General features: G+C 36.0%; 1 protein-coding gene across 6 annotated transcripts in view; it reads left to right on the top strand.

The window, feature by feature from the left end:
• dachd (dachshund d) overlaps positions 1–18,179 on the top strand; it is a 138,093-nt gene that overhangs the window by 79,407 nt on the left and 40,507 nt on the right. For 5 of the 6 annotated variants that reach the window (XM_073845239.1, XM_073845238.1, XM_073845236.1 and 2 more), the window contains exon 3: positions 1,758–1,919. The exons of the other annotated variant lie outside the window; for it this stretch is intronic. In XM_073845239.1, coding sequence (XP_073701340.1) covers positions 1,758–1,919 — 162 coding nt within the window. The remainder of the gene's footprint in view (positions 1–1,757; positions 1,920–18,179) is intronic. 6 annotated transcript variants of the gene reach the window in all.

Here is an 18,179-nt window from a genome sequence, read left to right as displayed (position 1 = left end):
TGTAGCATTTAAAACAATCCATTTTAGCTTTGGGTTTTAGTTAATTTATTTATATATGTATTCATTTAAAAAAACATTACATTATTATCAGTGTTGTTTTTGACAACCATCTTAGATTTAGTCTTAGTCTTAGTCTTTTGGACTAAAATGCTTATTAGTTTTAGTCAAATTTTAGTCACTTCTATATGTGATAGTTTTAGTCCAATTTTAGTCGACGAAAAGTCAAAAAGGTTTTAGTCTAGTTTTAGTCGACGAAAAGTCAAAAAGGTTTTAGTCTAGTTTTAGTCAAAAAAAGGGAAAAAAGTAGTCTTTTAACAAATTAATGTAGGTCAGTAAGTATTTTGCTGTTGGGTAGTGTCACTTATAAGTTGTGAAAATAGCAGATCTATAGTTCAACACAATGTGAGCTTCCGGATCGACTATTTTCACCAATAATTACAATAATGAAGGAATGTTTTAGACATAAAAGACAAACAAGGATGGAATGCTAAAACGGCTTGCCATACTCGTATAGCAAAGAGTATTTAATGCTAAAACGGCTTGCCATAGCGTCAGATACTTTTTAAGTTTTAATTGGCATGCACAATAAGCGGAAATGTCATGCATTTTAAACGTCTGACGGACCACCCACTAACATTTTCGTCTGTTCTCGTCTCGTTAACGAAAACTCACACACGTCTCGTCATGTTTTAGTCATCAACGAGCCATTTTTATCTCGTCATCGTCTCGTTATCGTCATGAAAAAAAGTGGCGTCAACGAAATGATTTCGTCATCGTTGACGAAAACAACACTGATTATTATTTTGTATGATCCTTCAAAAATCATTCTAATATGCTGAGTTGGTGCTCAATAAATATATATTAGTTTTATATTTGTAAATTTTTTTCTGGAAACATTTTTTCAGGATTCTTTGATACAGTTGAGGTCAAAAGTTTACACCCCCCTTCAAGAATCTGCAAAATGTTAATTATTTTACCAAATAAGAGGGATCATACAAAATGCTAGTTATTGTTTATTCAGTACTGACTTGAATAAGATACTTCACGTAAAAGATGTTTACATATAGTCCACAAGAGAAAATAATAGTTTAATTGATAAAAAAGACCCTGTTCAAAAGTTTACATCCCCTTGATAATTAATGCTGTGTTGTTACCTGAATGATCCATATCTTTGTTTTTTTTGTTTAGTGATAGTTGTTCATGAGTCCCTTTGTTTGTCCTGAACAGTTAAACTGCGTGCTGTTCTTCAGAAAAATCCTTCAGGTCCCACAAATGTTTTGGTTTTCCAGCATTTTTGTGTATTTGAACCCTTTCCAACAATGACTGTGTGATTTTGCTATGCATCTTTTCACACTGGGGACAACTGAGGTACTCATATGCAACTATTACAGAAGATTCAAACGCTCACCAATGCTCCAGATGGAAAAACCGTGCATGAAGAGCCGGGGTTTGAAAACTTTTGAACAGAATGGAGATGTGTACATTTTTCTTATTTTGCCTAAATATCATATTTTTTCATTTAGTACTACCCTTCAGAGGCTACAGAAGTTAGTCAGTCTTTGTTGTCATTAATTTAATGCATTCTATTTTAAATTAAATTAACAAACAAACAAACAAACAAATTGTTCTAGTTTCTTCTCCCTCATTAACTGACTAGAAAATAATTCTAAAAGCATTTCTTGCCCAACCTTTGCTTTAGGCCCATTTTAGTTAAATCATTTTAGTTTAGACTCCATCTTTCTGTCCTCCTACCGTAGGCCTCACAGCCGCCGCTGCAGCAGCCGCGGCTGCCACCAACGCTGCCATCGCAGAGGCCATGAAGGTGAAAAAGATCAAACTGGAGGTGATGAGCAGCTACCACGGTAGCAACACCCAGCACGGGGCCGACTCAGAGAACGGAGACCTCAGCTCCAGTGTGGGTGAGTCACCATCCACCAGCAGCATGACTCACACTGCATGCAGGCCTGGTATTAGCAAACGTCTTGCGATCCGTCACAAGTGGTCAGGCAAGACACATCGCTGTTTACACCTGGGAGTAACATGCTTTTCAGATGTGTCTTCTGTGACTACTTGTGTTCAGATATAGAGGGGAGAGTCTTTGATTTTATGACTAAATGATGATAAAGTGAAACGAAGGAAAAATAAAAAAATAAAAATTTAAGTTATTTCGCATATTGTATTCTGTTTAAGCTATTTCACTTTTTTCTCAGTTATGAACTATGTACTGGATTACAAATGATCTTGATGTTATCTGTCACTGCATGTTGATATCAGACATAGCAAAGATTTTCGGTAAAGTATGCACAAGACTTTACCGAAAAATTTAGCTATGTCTGATGTCAATGTGATCATGTGTGTATGCACTTTCCAAATTTTCAACTGAAAGGTTATTTTCTTTCAAGGCCACATGTAAATGCAAAGCTTACAAACCCTTCTTTTTAAAGCACGTGTCACATGAGTAGGACAAAATCATCAAGACAGATTAGCATACAAATAATATGTGGTTGTACTGTATGTTTTCTACTTTCACTCCATATAGTCCAAGCATTCGAAAAGCATCTTGGGCGCCATTTACACCTGTATTTAGCGTTGTTTAGCACTCAGATGACCAGAAACTGATCAGTAGCTCTTAAAGCCAGAGTCTCAGACTTTACACTTAAAGGGATAGTTTATCCCAAAATGAAAATTCTGTCCTAGTTTCACTCACCCTCATGCCATTTCAAACCTATATGACTTTCTTTCTTCTGTGAAACTCAAAAGAGGATATTTTAAAGAATTTAAATCTTTTTTTTTTTCACATTTAAAAAATCCAAAAACACACTTTGATATTGTTTTAAATATCTTAATTTGTAAAAGGAAGTTTTAAAGGTTAATTAAATTTTTGGAGTGAACTATCCCTTTAAGAACAAACCGACCTGCTGTTATAAAACTAAACATAATTCCTGCTATTTATCTGCACAAAATGCTTAAAACATGTTCTTTAACTCACATAAATGCAGTTTAAACTGCAAACTTCTGAATCTATAAGGAAACTGGAAAGTCAGGTTTTAAAGGTTAATTCAGTTTTCAAACTAATTCAGTTAATTCACTTTTCAAACTGAATTAATCTATATGGTCCATTTAATCAATTTGGAACATTTTAGAGTGAGCTATCCCTTTAAGAACAAACTGATCTGCTGTTACAAAACTAAACATAATTCCTGCTATGATAGTAATTTATGCAAAATTCTTAAAATATGTTCTTTAACTCACATAAATGCAGTTTAAACTGCAAACTTCTGAATCTCTAAGGAAACTCAAAAGTCAGGTTTTAAAGGTTAATTCAGTTTTGGAACTGAATTAATCCAAATGGAACATTCTAGAATGAGCTATCCCTTTAAGAACAAACTGATCTGCTAAACTAAACATAATTCCTGCTATTTTTCTACACAAAATTCATAAATGCAGTTTAAACTGCATTCTTCCAAAACTGAATTAATCCATATGGTCCATATAATCCATTTTATTAGAATATTTTGGAGTGAGCTATCCCTTTAAGAACAAACGGATCTGCTTTTATAAAAGTAAACATATACCCTACTGTTTACCTATGCAGAATTCTTAAAATGCTTTATTTTTAACTCACATGCAGTTTAAACTGCAAACTTCCAAATCTCTAAGGAAATTCGAAAGTCAGGTTTTAAAGGTTAATTGAACTTTGGAACATTTTACAGTGAGCTATCCTTTTAGGAACAAACTGATCTGCTGCTATAAAACATAACTCCTGCTATTTATCTATGCAAAATTCTTAAAACATGTTCTTTAACTTGCAAACTTCCAAATCTATAAAGTCGAAAGCTTTGCCTAATCTTCTTTTGAGCAGTCAGTTTGTTTGGTTGATTCCAAATTCATCATTAGCAGGTAATGCACTTTTAAAGTAGCTACACATCAAATGCATCCATGAGCACTTTATCCCAAAGCTAATAGCTATTAAGCGAGCCGCTAATTCAATTTGGTGAAGAAAATTGGTTTTGAATGTCCCCCGCTCCAATTAATCGTTTCTCAGATACATTGCGATTTTTCCCCTCTCTTTGCAACATTACTTAAAGCCATTTTTTGTGGAAATTACACTGTTATATTAAACCACAAATCCATTACAAATGATTCAGTTACCATAATCCCCGAGCTGAACTGTGCGCGTGTGATTTCCATTGTGAATATCCACGCTGCGTCGAGGATTTCCCAGCTGCATTTGACACTAGGAGTTTTGGCAAAACACGGCGTGCTCTAAGCAGATTTATCGAAAGGAAGCCGCGTGGAGCTGAGGTCACCCAACAGCGAACGGCGGTGGGGGGCCGCGAGGTCACCGAAATAAAGATAAATGCGAATCGGAATAGGCGAGGCTGCGGCAATGGGGCTAATAAGAAACTGTTTTTATCTTTTTACAATTTAAATTGTAACCTTGAGCATGCAGACTCCCCGAAGAATAATAATTCCAGGCCCAGCGGTGAGCGGAGGAGCCGAACTAGAGAGGCATTAGAAGCTCTGAGTGAAATATATGGCCGCGACGCCTCTCCGGCCCATCCACAATCAATTGGATTCTTTTACTTTAATATTTACTCGCAGCGATGAGATGCTAGTCTGCATGGTGATGAACAGTCTACCTCTGGCGTTTGAAGGTGACCTGTCACCGCGTATGGACAAATCTCTCGCTCGCAGAAATGTAGAAAATAAATCATTAAAGGCAGGCGGGCCTCTCATTCCGGGATTTAAATCACTCCCAGATTTATGATTTAAATTAATGCTTCGTTTGGTCAAAAGAACGGAGGCTGAGACAAACGATGTTTGGTACTGAAGCCATCCTAATATTGATTACTGGATGTCAGTGCAATCTCTTGTTTATATCAAGCACTCTCCTGTGACGGGGTGGCCAATAGGAGTCACCCGCATGATAAGAGGGCGAAATATAGCTGCTTCCATTCAGCCGGCCAGAGGGGAGAAACAAGCTCCTTTCAGCCTTTAATTGCAACATAAATTAGCTTTTTAAGTGAAATAGACAGTGTTTTCCATTGCCGTCTCCCAGCGAATTCCCTCACTGCTCCGGATCATTACGGCATTAAAACCGAAAGGTCATTTCGCCAGAGAACCCAGAGAGATATCGCTTCTGGGTGTTTTAAAAGAGTGCCAGAGAAAACACACAACTGTGAAAATAAACTCTTAGCCACGGTGCTCTGCTGACTTCGGCTTTTCGGAGCGCCGTGATTGGCTCTAATGGATTTGGACTGCGAATGCCTATTATGTCCTGCTTATAGGTGCTTTTTGCAGCTGGAGTCCAGAGTCTGAAATCATTGGACAGATATAGAGATGACTTTAGAGCAGAGGAACTCAGCTAAACTCTCCAGACAGAAGTGGACAATGTCATGAGCAGGAAGTGAGCCGCTTCTATATTAAAACAGCTGCTTATGCTATGAGGGTTTTATTTTGAGATGCTTAGTTACATGCGAGTGTAATTATTTTTCTAAATGTCATTCACAGAGTGTTAATGGACAATACCACCAATAGATCATAAATAAAAATAATAATTGTATTTATTTATTATTACACTGGTGATGTTGTCTGTGTGGTGTTGTCATCTATAAAAAAATTAACTATTATAATATTATTATTGTTTGTAGTATCACCACTGTTAATAATTACTATTTATTTATTTATTTTTAAGTGGTATTACATTCTTTTTAGTGAAACTGTTAAAAACATATTTTTCATTTGTAAATAAAACCAAAAGATTATTTGTACCATTTCAAAATAAGGTGTCATTTGTTAACATTAGTCAATGATTTAACTAACATGAACAAACAATTTATTGCACTATTTATTAATCTTTGTTAATGTTAGTGCATTAACTAATGTTAACAAACACAAGTTGTGATTTTAATAATGCATTAGTAATTAACATTAAATGCTGTAGAAGTATTGTTTATTCTTAGTTCATGGTAACTAATGTAGTTAAATAATGTTAACTAATGAACCTTATTGTAACGTGTTACCAGATTATTAGAGTACGTTTTACAAGAAAACACTACTTTAGTCTTTCTACTTAAAAGTATCTGTGAAATTTATTAGCAATTTCTGCTAAAATTATTTTATTTTATTATCAGTGTAGGATGTAGTGCCTTTTTTTCTCTCAAATATGAATCCTTCTATTCCTCCGCTGACATACATATATTCTAATATACATTCACAGTATAGTCTAGAACAGATTTAGTCTGAAGTGTTGATAGCGAGTGTGTGAAGGACATTGTACCCTCCTCTGGACTTGTTGGTGTTGATGCAAATTGGATGGGCTAATGTTTCTTCTGCATTAAATATTCAACTCAATCACTCTCACCGGCTTGAATCGCTATTATTAATTACAAAAACAGAGAGAAAAACAGTCAGCCAGTCTAAGTTGGAGCCAAATAGCCAAACACCCTTAGCGAGAGAGTAGGAGGCCAACGTGATTAAGCTTAGCGCTCGCTTCCCTTTTGATTCTTCCCCAGTTTTTTTTTTTTTTTCTTTTTTCAAGAAGGTGGGGGTTCCCTTCTCTTACAATGTGGATTGTTCCATTGACTCACAGGAAACGGCACAATTACAGATCACAAACCAAGCAAAACATGCACCGGGAAGACAAACAAACAGAGATCCATTCCCTCGCATTGAATCGACCTGAACCAAAACCAACACCTGCCCTTTTCAGCAAGATGAATTGTTTGGGTGTTTATTCATTTTTATTTCTTTCTTTCCTTTCTTGTGACTCACACGTTCGGGTGAAGAAATGGAAGGAGGTGAAAAGAATCTCTCTCTTGGTGGCCACTGGGTGCCATTTTGCATCTGATTCCTTGCCACGGCAACGTTAATGGACCTTAAATCCTCTCCGTAATTAGATGGGGGAATTGTGTGTATCACCAACCAGATGATGCTGCCATAATGAAATAAGCGACAAACTTTCAGGCATGTATGTGCGCGCGAGCGCGTGTTTGTGTGGGTTTCTGCGATTTAGCGAGTTCAGACCTGGCGCAGACCTGGCGTTTAGCGTTTCGGGGACGTGGGGGAGCGTGCGAGCCTGTCGCGTCAGGGCTGGTGACAGGTGTCTATGTTAGGGACAGAATTAAAAGTGAAGGGGGGGAGATGATGGGTGGGCCTCCCACCATCGATGAGGTCAGGCCGCTAATTCCGCCAGGCTTCTTCTGGCAGAGGAGGCCAGCACTCAAGAGATGGATCTGTAGAGAGACCGCAGCTGTAAGCGTGGAGGAGCTAATTGGTCCTTATCTTGCTGTCCCATTCATCTTCATTTTTTACCAATTACCGAGCATTATCTGTGTTCTCGGTTGGATATGGGAGTTAATCCTTTTTGGTTAAGCTGCTGGTGCAGCTTGCAAATTTCCATTGGTGGAGCGGGTGCAAGAGTCAGAGCGAAAAAACAAACTCGGGAAACTTCTCATCATTGTACACAGGAAGGAATCGATTGGAAATGACATCACGGGAGGGAAAGAAAAAAACAGCGGGGAGGTGGGGAATCAATTATCGGTGTTATAATTCAAGTTCTTGTTTGCAAACGTTGCAGTGCCATTGATTAAGTTGTTTTCATTGCGCTTGCCATTATTGACTTGTTAAAACCATATTTTCTTCTCATCGGTGGTTTCAGATGTGCAGCCAATCAACCGGTGGCGTTTCAAATCTTGTAATAATTACTCAGAATGTATTAATTTGTGGCAGAATTACCCTTTTTTCGACGCTTGAGATCCCTCTCTTATTATACACTTAACCATATGGATAAGCTTGCAAACACATTAATAACAGTAAAACTCATGCCTCTTATTGTACTTGTTACACTGTCAAGAGCGATCTTGTCACAAATTCAATGCATCGTTGCGTCAAGCGCTCGACAAGTCGGGAAGACGGTAGCGCTGCGATATCTGTCTGATGAGCGCTGTCACATTCCCTCAACACCTATCAAAAAACATAGACCCTAAACCCATTGTCTTTATAGCAGGCACATCCATCATGCATCGGGGCCGCGTCGCGTCTTTATAATCAGCCGGCTTGTACACGGAGCCCTCATTTAGCATAAAGCGTTCATGCTCAATGCCGGGCCTCTTAAAATAGCTCCCCATAGAGGACGGATTGAGTGAGCCATGCCTCCTGCTCTTTGATAGGGATCTGTTTGGTCACACACAGCACCAGCTGTCATCTCAGCCTCGACTGCTGTGATTTAATTAGTCTGTTTATGTCCTTTCTAATAATAAATCCCACACTGTGGAAGGACAAATCCAACAAGGGTTGCGCTTTGTTTTTCAATCTGGCGGCCTCGCACTGCTAAACGTGGCACGGCAACGGCAAACAGAAGAAAGTTTGCTGTTTAATCGTGTCTGTCTGTGTGACTTTCGCTTTTCTTGCTCTCTTTTGTCACGCCTTCGACTAAGTCAGGTTGATATAGTTATAACTAATCTCTTGTTTGGATGAAATTTGATGATTAACTTAAATTGATGATGCTTCTTTTCATTTAGATTTAAAAAAAAAAGATTCCTATGATTGATTGGTTTTTACAAAAGAACAGTCATGTTTGCCAAAGTGTTTAATCCAACAACTAAAATTACAGTGAATAAATGTTTTTTTTTTAAGAAAAAAAAAATTGAGGCATGTTTTTCACAGAATGAAGACATATATATATATATAAATATATTTAATTTGTATTCAGTTTTTATTTTACATAACAAACTACATCAATATTTCCATGTATACAATAAGTTTTTTTTAGTAAAGCATTTAAATAGCATACAATAAGTTTCTAAAGTTAAGTATCTCAAAATAAAAAGAGTAAAAAAACAATAATAATGCCATATAGACGTTTGACATTTGATGATTTTTAATTTCATTGCTGCCATTAAGAAACTATCAACTTTTATTTTTTTTATTTTAAGACCTGAAAAAAATGTTTTATTAATTACTGTCATGTCAGTCCAAACCAGTGATATTTTAGTGTCAATGATATCTTGTTATAGTTTTTATTAATATTTTGACTTTTTTATTTCAATTTTAAAGATTAGATTTTAGTATTTTTTTATATGTCCGTACATTTATATGTTTTTATTAATTTGTTTTAGTTTAGTTATTTTTTGTACTTTAGTAGTAGTTGTAGAAATAATTTGAACTTCATCAGATTGTGAAATGTTCCCCTTGCAACCAACTGGAATTTTTTATAAATGTGACCATGGACCACAAAACCAGTCAGGGTCAATTTTTTAAAATTAAGATTTATACATCATCTGAAAGCTGAATATTGATGTATGCTTTGTTAGGATAGGACAATATTTGGCCGGGATACAACAGTTTGAAAATCTGGAATCTGAGAGTGCAAAAAAAGAGAGAGAAAATCGCCTATTACTAATCAAATGCATATTACTAATCAAAAATTAGGTTTTGATATATCTATGGTAGGACATTTACAAAATTTCTTCATGGAACATGATCTTTACTTGATATCCTGATGATTTTTGGCATAAAAGAAAAATCGATATATATGTATATTGACATTTTAATGAATTTTAGTTTCGGATTTAGTTTTAGTTAACTATAATAACCCTCGTCCAAACCTGTTTGACTCACTTTCTTCAATCAAACACAAAAGATGATCATTTTTGAACTAAGTTTCATCTGTTTTTGTCTATGTGAAGAGTCAATTGATTCCAAAACTTTTGACATTTGTATCGTCACTCAAATGAAGGCCATGTGGAATTTTTCATATTGAAATGCTTATATGTAAAGAAAACATGTCTCTGTGTTTTGTTTTCTTAATGAATATGAATGATGATTAATTTAATCTACTTCAGAGTTTTTAATCAATGAATCAAAGTGAACCGTTTAAACTGATTCAGAGAAATTAATTCTGATCTAGTTAATAGTCAAAACCTTTTTTAGGAAACTTACCTGGCAAAATAAAAGTGCAATAAAATCATCATCATATTCATGATGTTCCTTAAACTAAATCACCTCAAATATAGTATGAAAATGTGATAGATTGCCCAGAAGTCTGTTGAGTGAAAAACCAGCCTGAGGCTAAATGGTAAAAACACGTTGTTCACTTCCGAGCCACATCTGAGTCGCACCAGAAGAAATCAGGGCAATGATTCATTTCTTATTACTCACTGACTGAGTCCCACCATAGGCATTTAGCATCACAGATAGCCGGTTCCTATAAAACCGGCCTCACCTGTGTCAGCTTACGTTGTTGAATGCTGTTTTGCCTAGTCTGAAACATCAACAGGGCTCTTCACGAGAAGGCAGGAAGCATTAGTAATAGCTCTGAGACCGCAATGAGAACCAGGGCTGAGTTTAGAGAGACACGCGGCCTCTCCTGGGCATTCGTTTCTGAGTGCCTCTATTAGTGTGTTGTGCTCCTGGGAAGCAGGTGACAGATAAGTGGAGAGCGTCACACATTTTAATAGAATTTCAAAAAGATAACTCGATAATCACTTACTTTTTTAATGAAGTCGAATTGCTTGTTTTAATTCCGGTTGCATCGACAGTTAAGCATCAGCATAAAATTGAATATGCATGATTTTGGAAGAGGGGGGAGTAAAAATGTGCAAAGCGCTGGTGTACACAAATGCCTACAACTGCAGAAACAGATTACAAAATGGGAATTGATTAAACATTATTTCTGTAATGATCCGTATCATGCTCTATCATCTCCGAAAAGCAGCACAGCTCCACGTTGCTGCAGCCAGCGTGGTACACGTTCACGCAGATGTTTGTGTGGCCGCAGACTAAATGAAATAAATAAGTAAGCGGTTTACTCGTCGAGCCTCATCAACATTAAAGCTCGTTCTTCATTAATTGGATGAATTAATTTGGAGCCGTTTGATTCAGTGGTGAGACGTGGTGCGTTGCCCGTCCCTCTTTACTAATCTCTGTCAGGTTGCATTTATAAGTGGAATTGAGTGACCTTTGGAGGCAAAGATAGGGATGAAGAGATCTGCGCAATTTGAAAAGACAATGTCACATGGTGTAAATGCGATACATGTAATAAATGACATTCAACCTTTCACACACGATAAGGCTCTGCGGTCCATAATGTGAAAGATGCGTGCGCTTTGACTGCTTGGAATATTCCTCCGATAGGTCACCTCACTGCACTCAATTACGGGAGAGAAACAAACCGGCGCGTGATGCGTAACCGCCGCGCCTTATGATGACAGAGAGGATGTGGTGCAATCGGAATATTGCCATGATTATTGCAGTGATAATAACATTGCAGCAATTAAAACATGAGAAATGAAGGCGCGGCCATTATCACTCACGGGTATCAATCATGCCTGGAGCCCCATTAACCCAAACCAGACAAGCGATCCTGCTCTGGGTCAGGCTTCCTGCCAGAACAAATCATCCCGCCGCCTCAAGTTACAGAAAGTAGCCCGCATTTAGCCCGTGTAGTACATGGGCGAAATACAGCGATCTGTGCAACTCAACTTTTTTTTGTGACCCAGAGGAAATTTAAGTGCTCAAAGGTTACTTTTTTAAAGCTTGAGAGTTCTGTTAGGTTTGGTTTATTTTAGATGTTTCTACTAATTGTCTTTGGAGGAAAAGGAAATAGACACTAATGAGACAATATAGAGCCATAAAAGTAATGTGGATATCAAATCAGATCATTTAAAGAGATCTCAACCGTGATTTTTCTTTTGAAGACCTTGAGGAATTTTTTTTTTTACACACTACCAGTCAAAAGTTTTTGAACAGTACATTTTTTTTAATGTTTTTAATGAATTCTCTTCTGCTCACCAAGCCTGCATTTATTGTTTAAAATAACTGCTTTCTATTTGAATATATTTTAAAATGTAATTTGTTCCTGTGATAAAAGCTACATTTTCTGCATTATTACTCCAATCTTCAGTGTCACTTGATTCTTCAGAAATCATTCTAATATGCTGATTTGCTGTTCAAGTTGTTTTTATTAATATTATTTTTTATTATTATCAATATTTAAAACAGTTGAGTACTTTTTTTAGGATTCTTCGATTAATAGAAAGATCCAAAGGTCAGTATGTATCTGAAATAAAAAGGTGTTGTAATATTATACACTATACCATTTAAATGCTTGGAGTCAGTATAATTTTTTTGTTTGTTTGTTTGTTTGTTTGTTTGTTTGTTTGTTTGTTTGTTTGTTTGTTTGTTTGTTTGTTTGTTTGTTTGTTTGTTTGTTTGTTTGTTTTTTGGGAAAGACATTATAGAAATTAAAACTTTTATTTAGCAAGAATGCTTTATGTTAATCAAAAGTGATGATTAAGACTTATAATGTTACAAAAGATTTATATTTCAGATAAATGTTGTTCTTAACTTTCTATTCATCAAAGAAACCTAAAAAAAATTCTACTCCGCTGTTTTCAACAACAACAACAACAACAACAACAATAATAATAATAATAATAATAATAATAATAATAATAATAATAATAATAATAAATGTTTTTGTGCAGCAAATCAGAATATTACAATGATTTCTAAAGAATCATTTGACTGGAGCAGTGATGCTAAAAATTCAGCTTTGAAGTCACAGGAATAAATTACATTTTAAAATATTTTCAAATAAAAACTATTATTTTAAATAAAAATATAGATTTTTTTTACTGTTTTTGCTGTGCTTTGGATTACATAAATGCAGGCTTGGTGAGCAGAAGAGACTTCTTTAAAAAATATAATTTTTTTTAAAGGCAGTTCATTCAATATATATATTTTAATGATATATAAAAATTAATAATTAAATTATTAAAAATAATAAATAATAATAATAATAATAATAATAAACTATTTTTTAAATATAAACAATATTATGTTTGTAAATAAAATAGTATAATATAAAATAATAAAAAAATACTTGTTTTTTTAATTGTATTGTAATTATATTTTGTTTACTTTTGTTTTCTTTTTTTATTGGAAACCTGAAAAAAATATTTTTAAGGGTTAGTTCACTCACAAATGAAAATGAATTCATCACTCACACTCATGTAGATTCAAACCAGTAATATTTCTGTGCCATTAAGTTACTTTTTATAGTTATTATTAGTATTTTGAATAAATTTGTATTTTTATATTTTCTATTTTCATTTACATTTTAGCACTTTGAATTACCATTGTGTATGAAATGTGCTATATAAATAAACTTGCCTTGCCTAAAATTTAGATTTTGCTATTTTTTGTGTCTATACAGTTTTTATGCATTTTTCTTTTTGTTTTTGTTCAGAACTTTAGCAGTAGTTGTAGAATTAATTGAAACTATGTTTTATTTTATTTGAACTAACAGAAAAGTATTTTAATGGCTTTAATTTTAAATTCAGATTAAGTTTTAGTTAACCATAATAACCCTGATCCAAACCTGTTAGACTGAAGAATTATTATAAATGATTATCATTTTAGAACAATAATGAGTCTGTTGGTTCCGAAAAAAAAAAAAAAAAAAACGCAATTGATTTTTATTGTGTGCATTACACACACGTGAACACACACATTTTTCACAGAAGATAAAATAAGTCATACAGGTTTGAAACACAAGAGGGTGAGTAAATAATGACATAATTTCCATTTTTGGGTGAACTCTCCCTTTAAGCACATTCAATAAGACCAAAGTGGTATGACAAACATAACAAATCTCCTTTCACAAGGAATTTCAGAATCACGCAAAGATGCAGCCTCTGCAACGTGATGCTAATTTTGTAATTAGAACAGATGATGCAAGAGGCTGTCTTATCCACTGGAAAGCCTTCCCATGGACCCCTGCACTTTGTGATTGATAACGCTGTTCGATACATTTCATTTCAGAGTCCGAGTCAAATGACAACTGCCTGCCATTGACCGAAAGCAATCTTTTTAAACGGGACCCTTTGCTCAGTATCTGATGGAAATGATCCCCCCTTACCCACCCACCTCCCTCCGCTCTGCCTGGGTGTCACGGTCCCTCAGGGAGGAGGGGTGGGGGGTATTGATTGGACTTGAATATATTGTACCCTCAGTGGAAACATCTGCTGGTAATGTCCGCTCCCTTCTGCTTTCCCTAAACCAGCAGTAGTTTATGGATAATGATACAGGACACATTTAAACTGAATCCAATTCAAATCCAAACTTGGTGTGCTTTCAGTAATGTCCCGAAGCCTGTGTCTGGACATCTCATACCATTCAGGTAAATGTGTTAACCAGATGAAGTTCAAATGAAAATTAGCTTATCATTTACTCACCCTCCAGGCATCCTAGGTGTATATGACTTCCTTCTTTCAGATGAATCTAATCAAAGTAAAAATTGTCCTGGAATTTCCAAGCTTTAGAATTACATGGGTGGGTGTTTCTCTTCATCAGTCCAAATCAAGTCCAATAAAGTGCATCCAACCATAATAAAAAAGTGCCTCACACGGTTCCGTGGGGTGAATAAAGGCCTCCTGTAGTGAATCTATCCATTTTTGTAACAAAAATAACAAAAACAAAAATATATGTAACAAAAATATCCATATTTAAAAGTAAGAAACGCTTCAAACTAGCTTGCGCCGGCAGGTCGTACACGGAAGCAATTGCATGTGGATGACGTAAGTTGTTGGCTTTGCGCATGCGCCCCTCGAAAGTGACGAATGTGAACGTACCATGGAGAGATGTAAACACAGTACCGGTCATGAATTAGAAGTTCAAGGGATTTGTAAAGAAAAATGTTGGAAGATTTTGATATAAAGCAAGAGGAGACTGGTTTTCCTTGGTAAACTAAAGAAACTTTTCTTCCTTTGCTTCTGTAAACAAATGTTGGTTTGTGCTAGACTTATTGGCGCATACGCAACGCTGAGATCCTATGTCATATGCCCGAAACTGCTTCCATGTACAGCCCGCTGGCGCAAGCTAGATTAAAGTGATTCTTACGTTTTAAATTTGGATATTTTTCTCACAAAAATCATGAGGCCTTTATTCACCCCCGGTGCCACGTGAGGCTCTTTTTATTATGGATGGATGCACTTTATTGGACTTGTTTTGGACTGATGAAGACCAACACCCGTCTATGCCATTCTAAATTGGAAATCCTAGGATAAATTTTTATATAACTCAGATTGGATTCGTCTAAAGTCATATACACCTAGGGCTACGTCTACATTAATCCGGATACATTTGAAAACGGAGTTTTCGTTTTAAAACGCTCCCTGTCCACACTAGCATTTCCAAGCGTTTTCCAAAAGATTCTCGTCCACACTGAAACGTAGGAAAATGTCAAATTCGCCTTACTGCGCATGCGTAAAGCCTTCAAAATTATACAGAGGTAATAAGTTTTCACGCAATTCTTCTGCCAGGATCATTTACAGAAATATCTCATCGTTCACTGACGTGTCTATGTCGCGCTCACTCATATTTTATCTGAAAAGCAGTTGTCGTCATGTTTTGCAGGACAGCAACTGTGAGTAAATTTTTTGCCATCATTTTAGGACTGTAATTTGAAGAGTGTACAAGGTAAATCTCTTTAGCAGCAGTGTGACAGTGAATAGCACAGGCACAATTACTGCTGTAAACATAGATATCTATTGGTACAATATGCGTCACATGACTAAATATGCGTCATCGTTTTCAAAAGCCTCCGTTTTCACAGTCCACACTACAAGGCGAAAACGGCGTTTTCAAATTTATCCACTTTGGAGATCGTTTTCAAAAAGCTCCGTTTTCCTTGACAAAAACGCCGTCTCAGTGTGGACGGAAGGCCAAAACGGAGAGAAAAAGATGTGTTTTCAAACGAAAACGTATTAGTGTGGACATGGCCTAGGATGCATGTAGGTTGAGTAAATCATGGGCTAATTAAAATTTTTTGGGTGAACTAACCTTTTAATTTACCACTGTGTTTTATTTTATTTTATTTCTCCAATATAAGCAAAATCTAAATGTCTGCATCTTAGAAATGGCCAATAAAAATAAAAAATTTGTTTATTATTATTATTATTATTATTTGAATGAATTGGTCAATACACATAAATATCCTTTCTTGCCATTTCATTTGGCCTCTATCATTTTAATAAAAGAAAAGAAAAATTAAAATAAAATAAAATAAAATAAAATAAAATAGGCATTGCATTAATTTATATTAATATAAAATGCACTTCAGTGACATGATTCTGTATCAAAAGAAGAACGTCATATCATTTATTTTTGGTCACATACAACGTAACAAATAGTAATGCGGGACCAAAAGCACTCCACCATATGCCAAGAACTGCTGCTGGGCCTTTATCCTCCTGGAGGAAGAATAATAAATAAATAAATAAATAATAAAACAATGCTGTCTGTCTCCTCCATAATCCCTACCACATGTTTGCTTTGATGGTTGTGGGGGGTTGCGGGTCTGCGTAATTATGCTACCTCATCAAACCAGAGATGTTTTGTTGCCATTATTTTTTATACTCACAAGTGTGTAATAGATGTTTTTCTTTACCCTCTGTTTCTTATTAAGCACTCTCACTTCAGAGTGAGCATAGTAAATGCCTGTTTTACACAGGGATGCAGTTTCTGTGTTCTTGTGGCTTCAGATATCGCCTGCAACAAATACTCAAGCGTCTGGGGGTGTTTTGAGCGCTGCGTGATTGTCGGTGATAGTGTACAGGTCTGTTTCTTTTTTATTATCATTTTTGGAGGGATATTAACAAATTCAAGATGTTATTTTTTTATGATTAGCATTAAGATTATAAACAGGAAGAAAAGACTTTAAAGTTTTTCTCAATGACACAGAAAGGCCGTGGGTGGCTACTTCAAAGTAAAATACCTTCCTCTAATGGGCCTTAATGAGTTACAGCATTTAACAGCCTTGACTAGCTATGCCATCTGGGAAAATCAAAACAATCTATACCATTACCAAAGAAGCAGTCTCGTGTCTGTTTATGAAGGACCTGTGCTTTTATTTCCAATAACACCTTCTCCACACAGATGGAGCGCTGCCTTTTTATGGTTGAAGGTCCTTTGTAATAGCCAGAATGCATTTATGAGTGGCCTGTATCATGTTTACAATTAAAACGTAGCACGATTTGTTATTCGAATGAGAAACCTGTGGTGAAAAGCCTTGACAGTTGTTTAAAAATCGATTATTGTTTATGGCAACCGGTGAGACCTCTTTATAACGATGGGCATCGCAAAAAATAACAATCTGCCATGTTGAATGAAAAACATGAAAAACAATTTAAATTGTTATCCTGATTCAACAGCTACTTCAAAAGGCGCAAGATTTTGGCTCTCAAATCAAAGGGACGAGCAAAAGAACGTCTGTTTAGATAAGAGCATTTACAACATACTGCTCCGTCGCGTTGCGCTCACAAACAAAGATGGATAGGCCAGAAACAAGTCATTTAATTAGCGCTGGAACCCTCGTCTCCGACTCCGGCAGCCAATTACACATTCCAACGGCATCTGCAGGTCCTATTTCACGGGAGGAAAGCAAATCTTCCCTGGCTCGGCTTCATACAGTACATCTTTCCTCTTCCATTTAAGAGAAGGTAAATAGCAGAGATGGACAGCTTCATTAGACAGCATCTGAGGAGCAGGCAGGGCGGATTGTCGCTTAAATAGTGGGCTTTTACTGGAGGGCTAACCGGCGACCTCAGATCAATTACAGCTGACATTATTGTTTGTCGTGAGCTCTTCCAGGACAGAGGAGTAGAGGCAGAATGGGCCCAGGCTCTGCTGAAAATGTAATTTTCCTCCTCTTTTGCTTTCATTCCACAAACAATAAATCACTCAGTTGAAGAGATAATAAAGTGCCAAGTAGGAGCTGGTTTAATTTTTGTCAAGGGAAAGCTTCCTCCCTCACAGGATAATGCAGGCTGCTAGCGCTCAGAAGGCCAGCTTTCACCAGACAATGGCTGCTTCTGTCTGGCTGTTTTTAAGGACCGCTGGAATCAAAGTTCATCTGTTTGACAATAATATCTCAGTTCCTAATTCATGCAAATTGCAGCAGTTTATCCCTTTTGTAGGCCAAATAAATACAAAAAGAGATGACAATGACATGACGCTCTTAAAAAAATGGTCTGGATCTTATTTAAAAATACTATCAAAAATTAGATTCATACAGACAATGAACACCACATCCTTAATGGTAAACATGTTTTTAATTCCTGAATTAAAATTAATTGTGATGTTTTTAGTAGAGCTTAAAATCAGATATGTTA

The sequence above is a fragment of the Garra rufa genome, chromosome 8 (assembly GCF_049309525.1).
Source record: "Garra rufa chromosome 8, GarRuf1.0, whole genome shotgun sequence".
NCBI classification, from domain to species: domain Eukaryota; kingdom Metazoa; phylum Chordata; class Actinopteri; order Cypriniformes; family Cyprinidae; genus Garra; species Garra rufa.
This window is presented reverse-complemented; position numbering and strand designations above follow the sequence as displayed.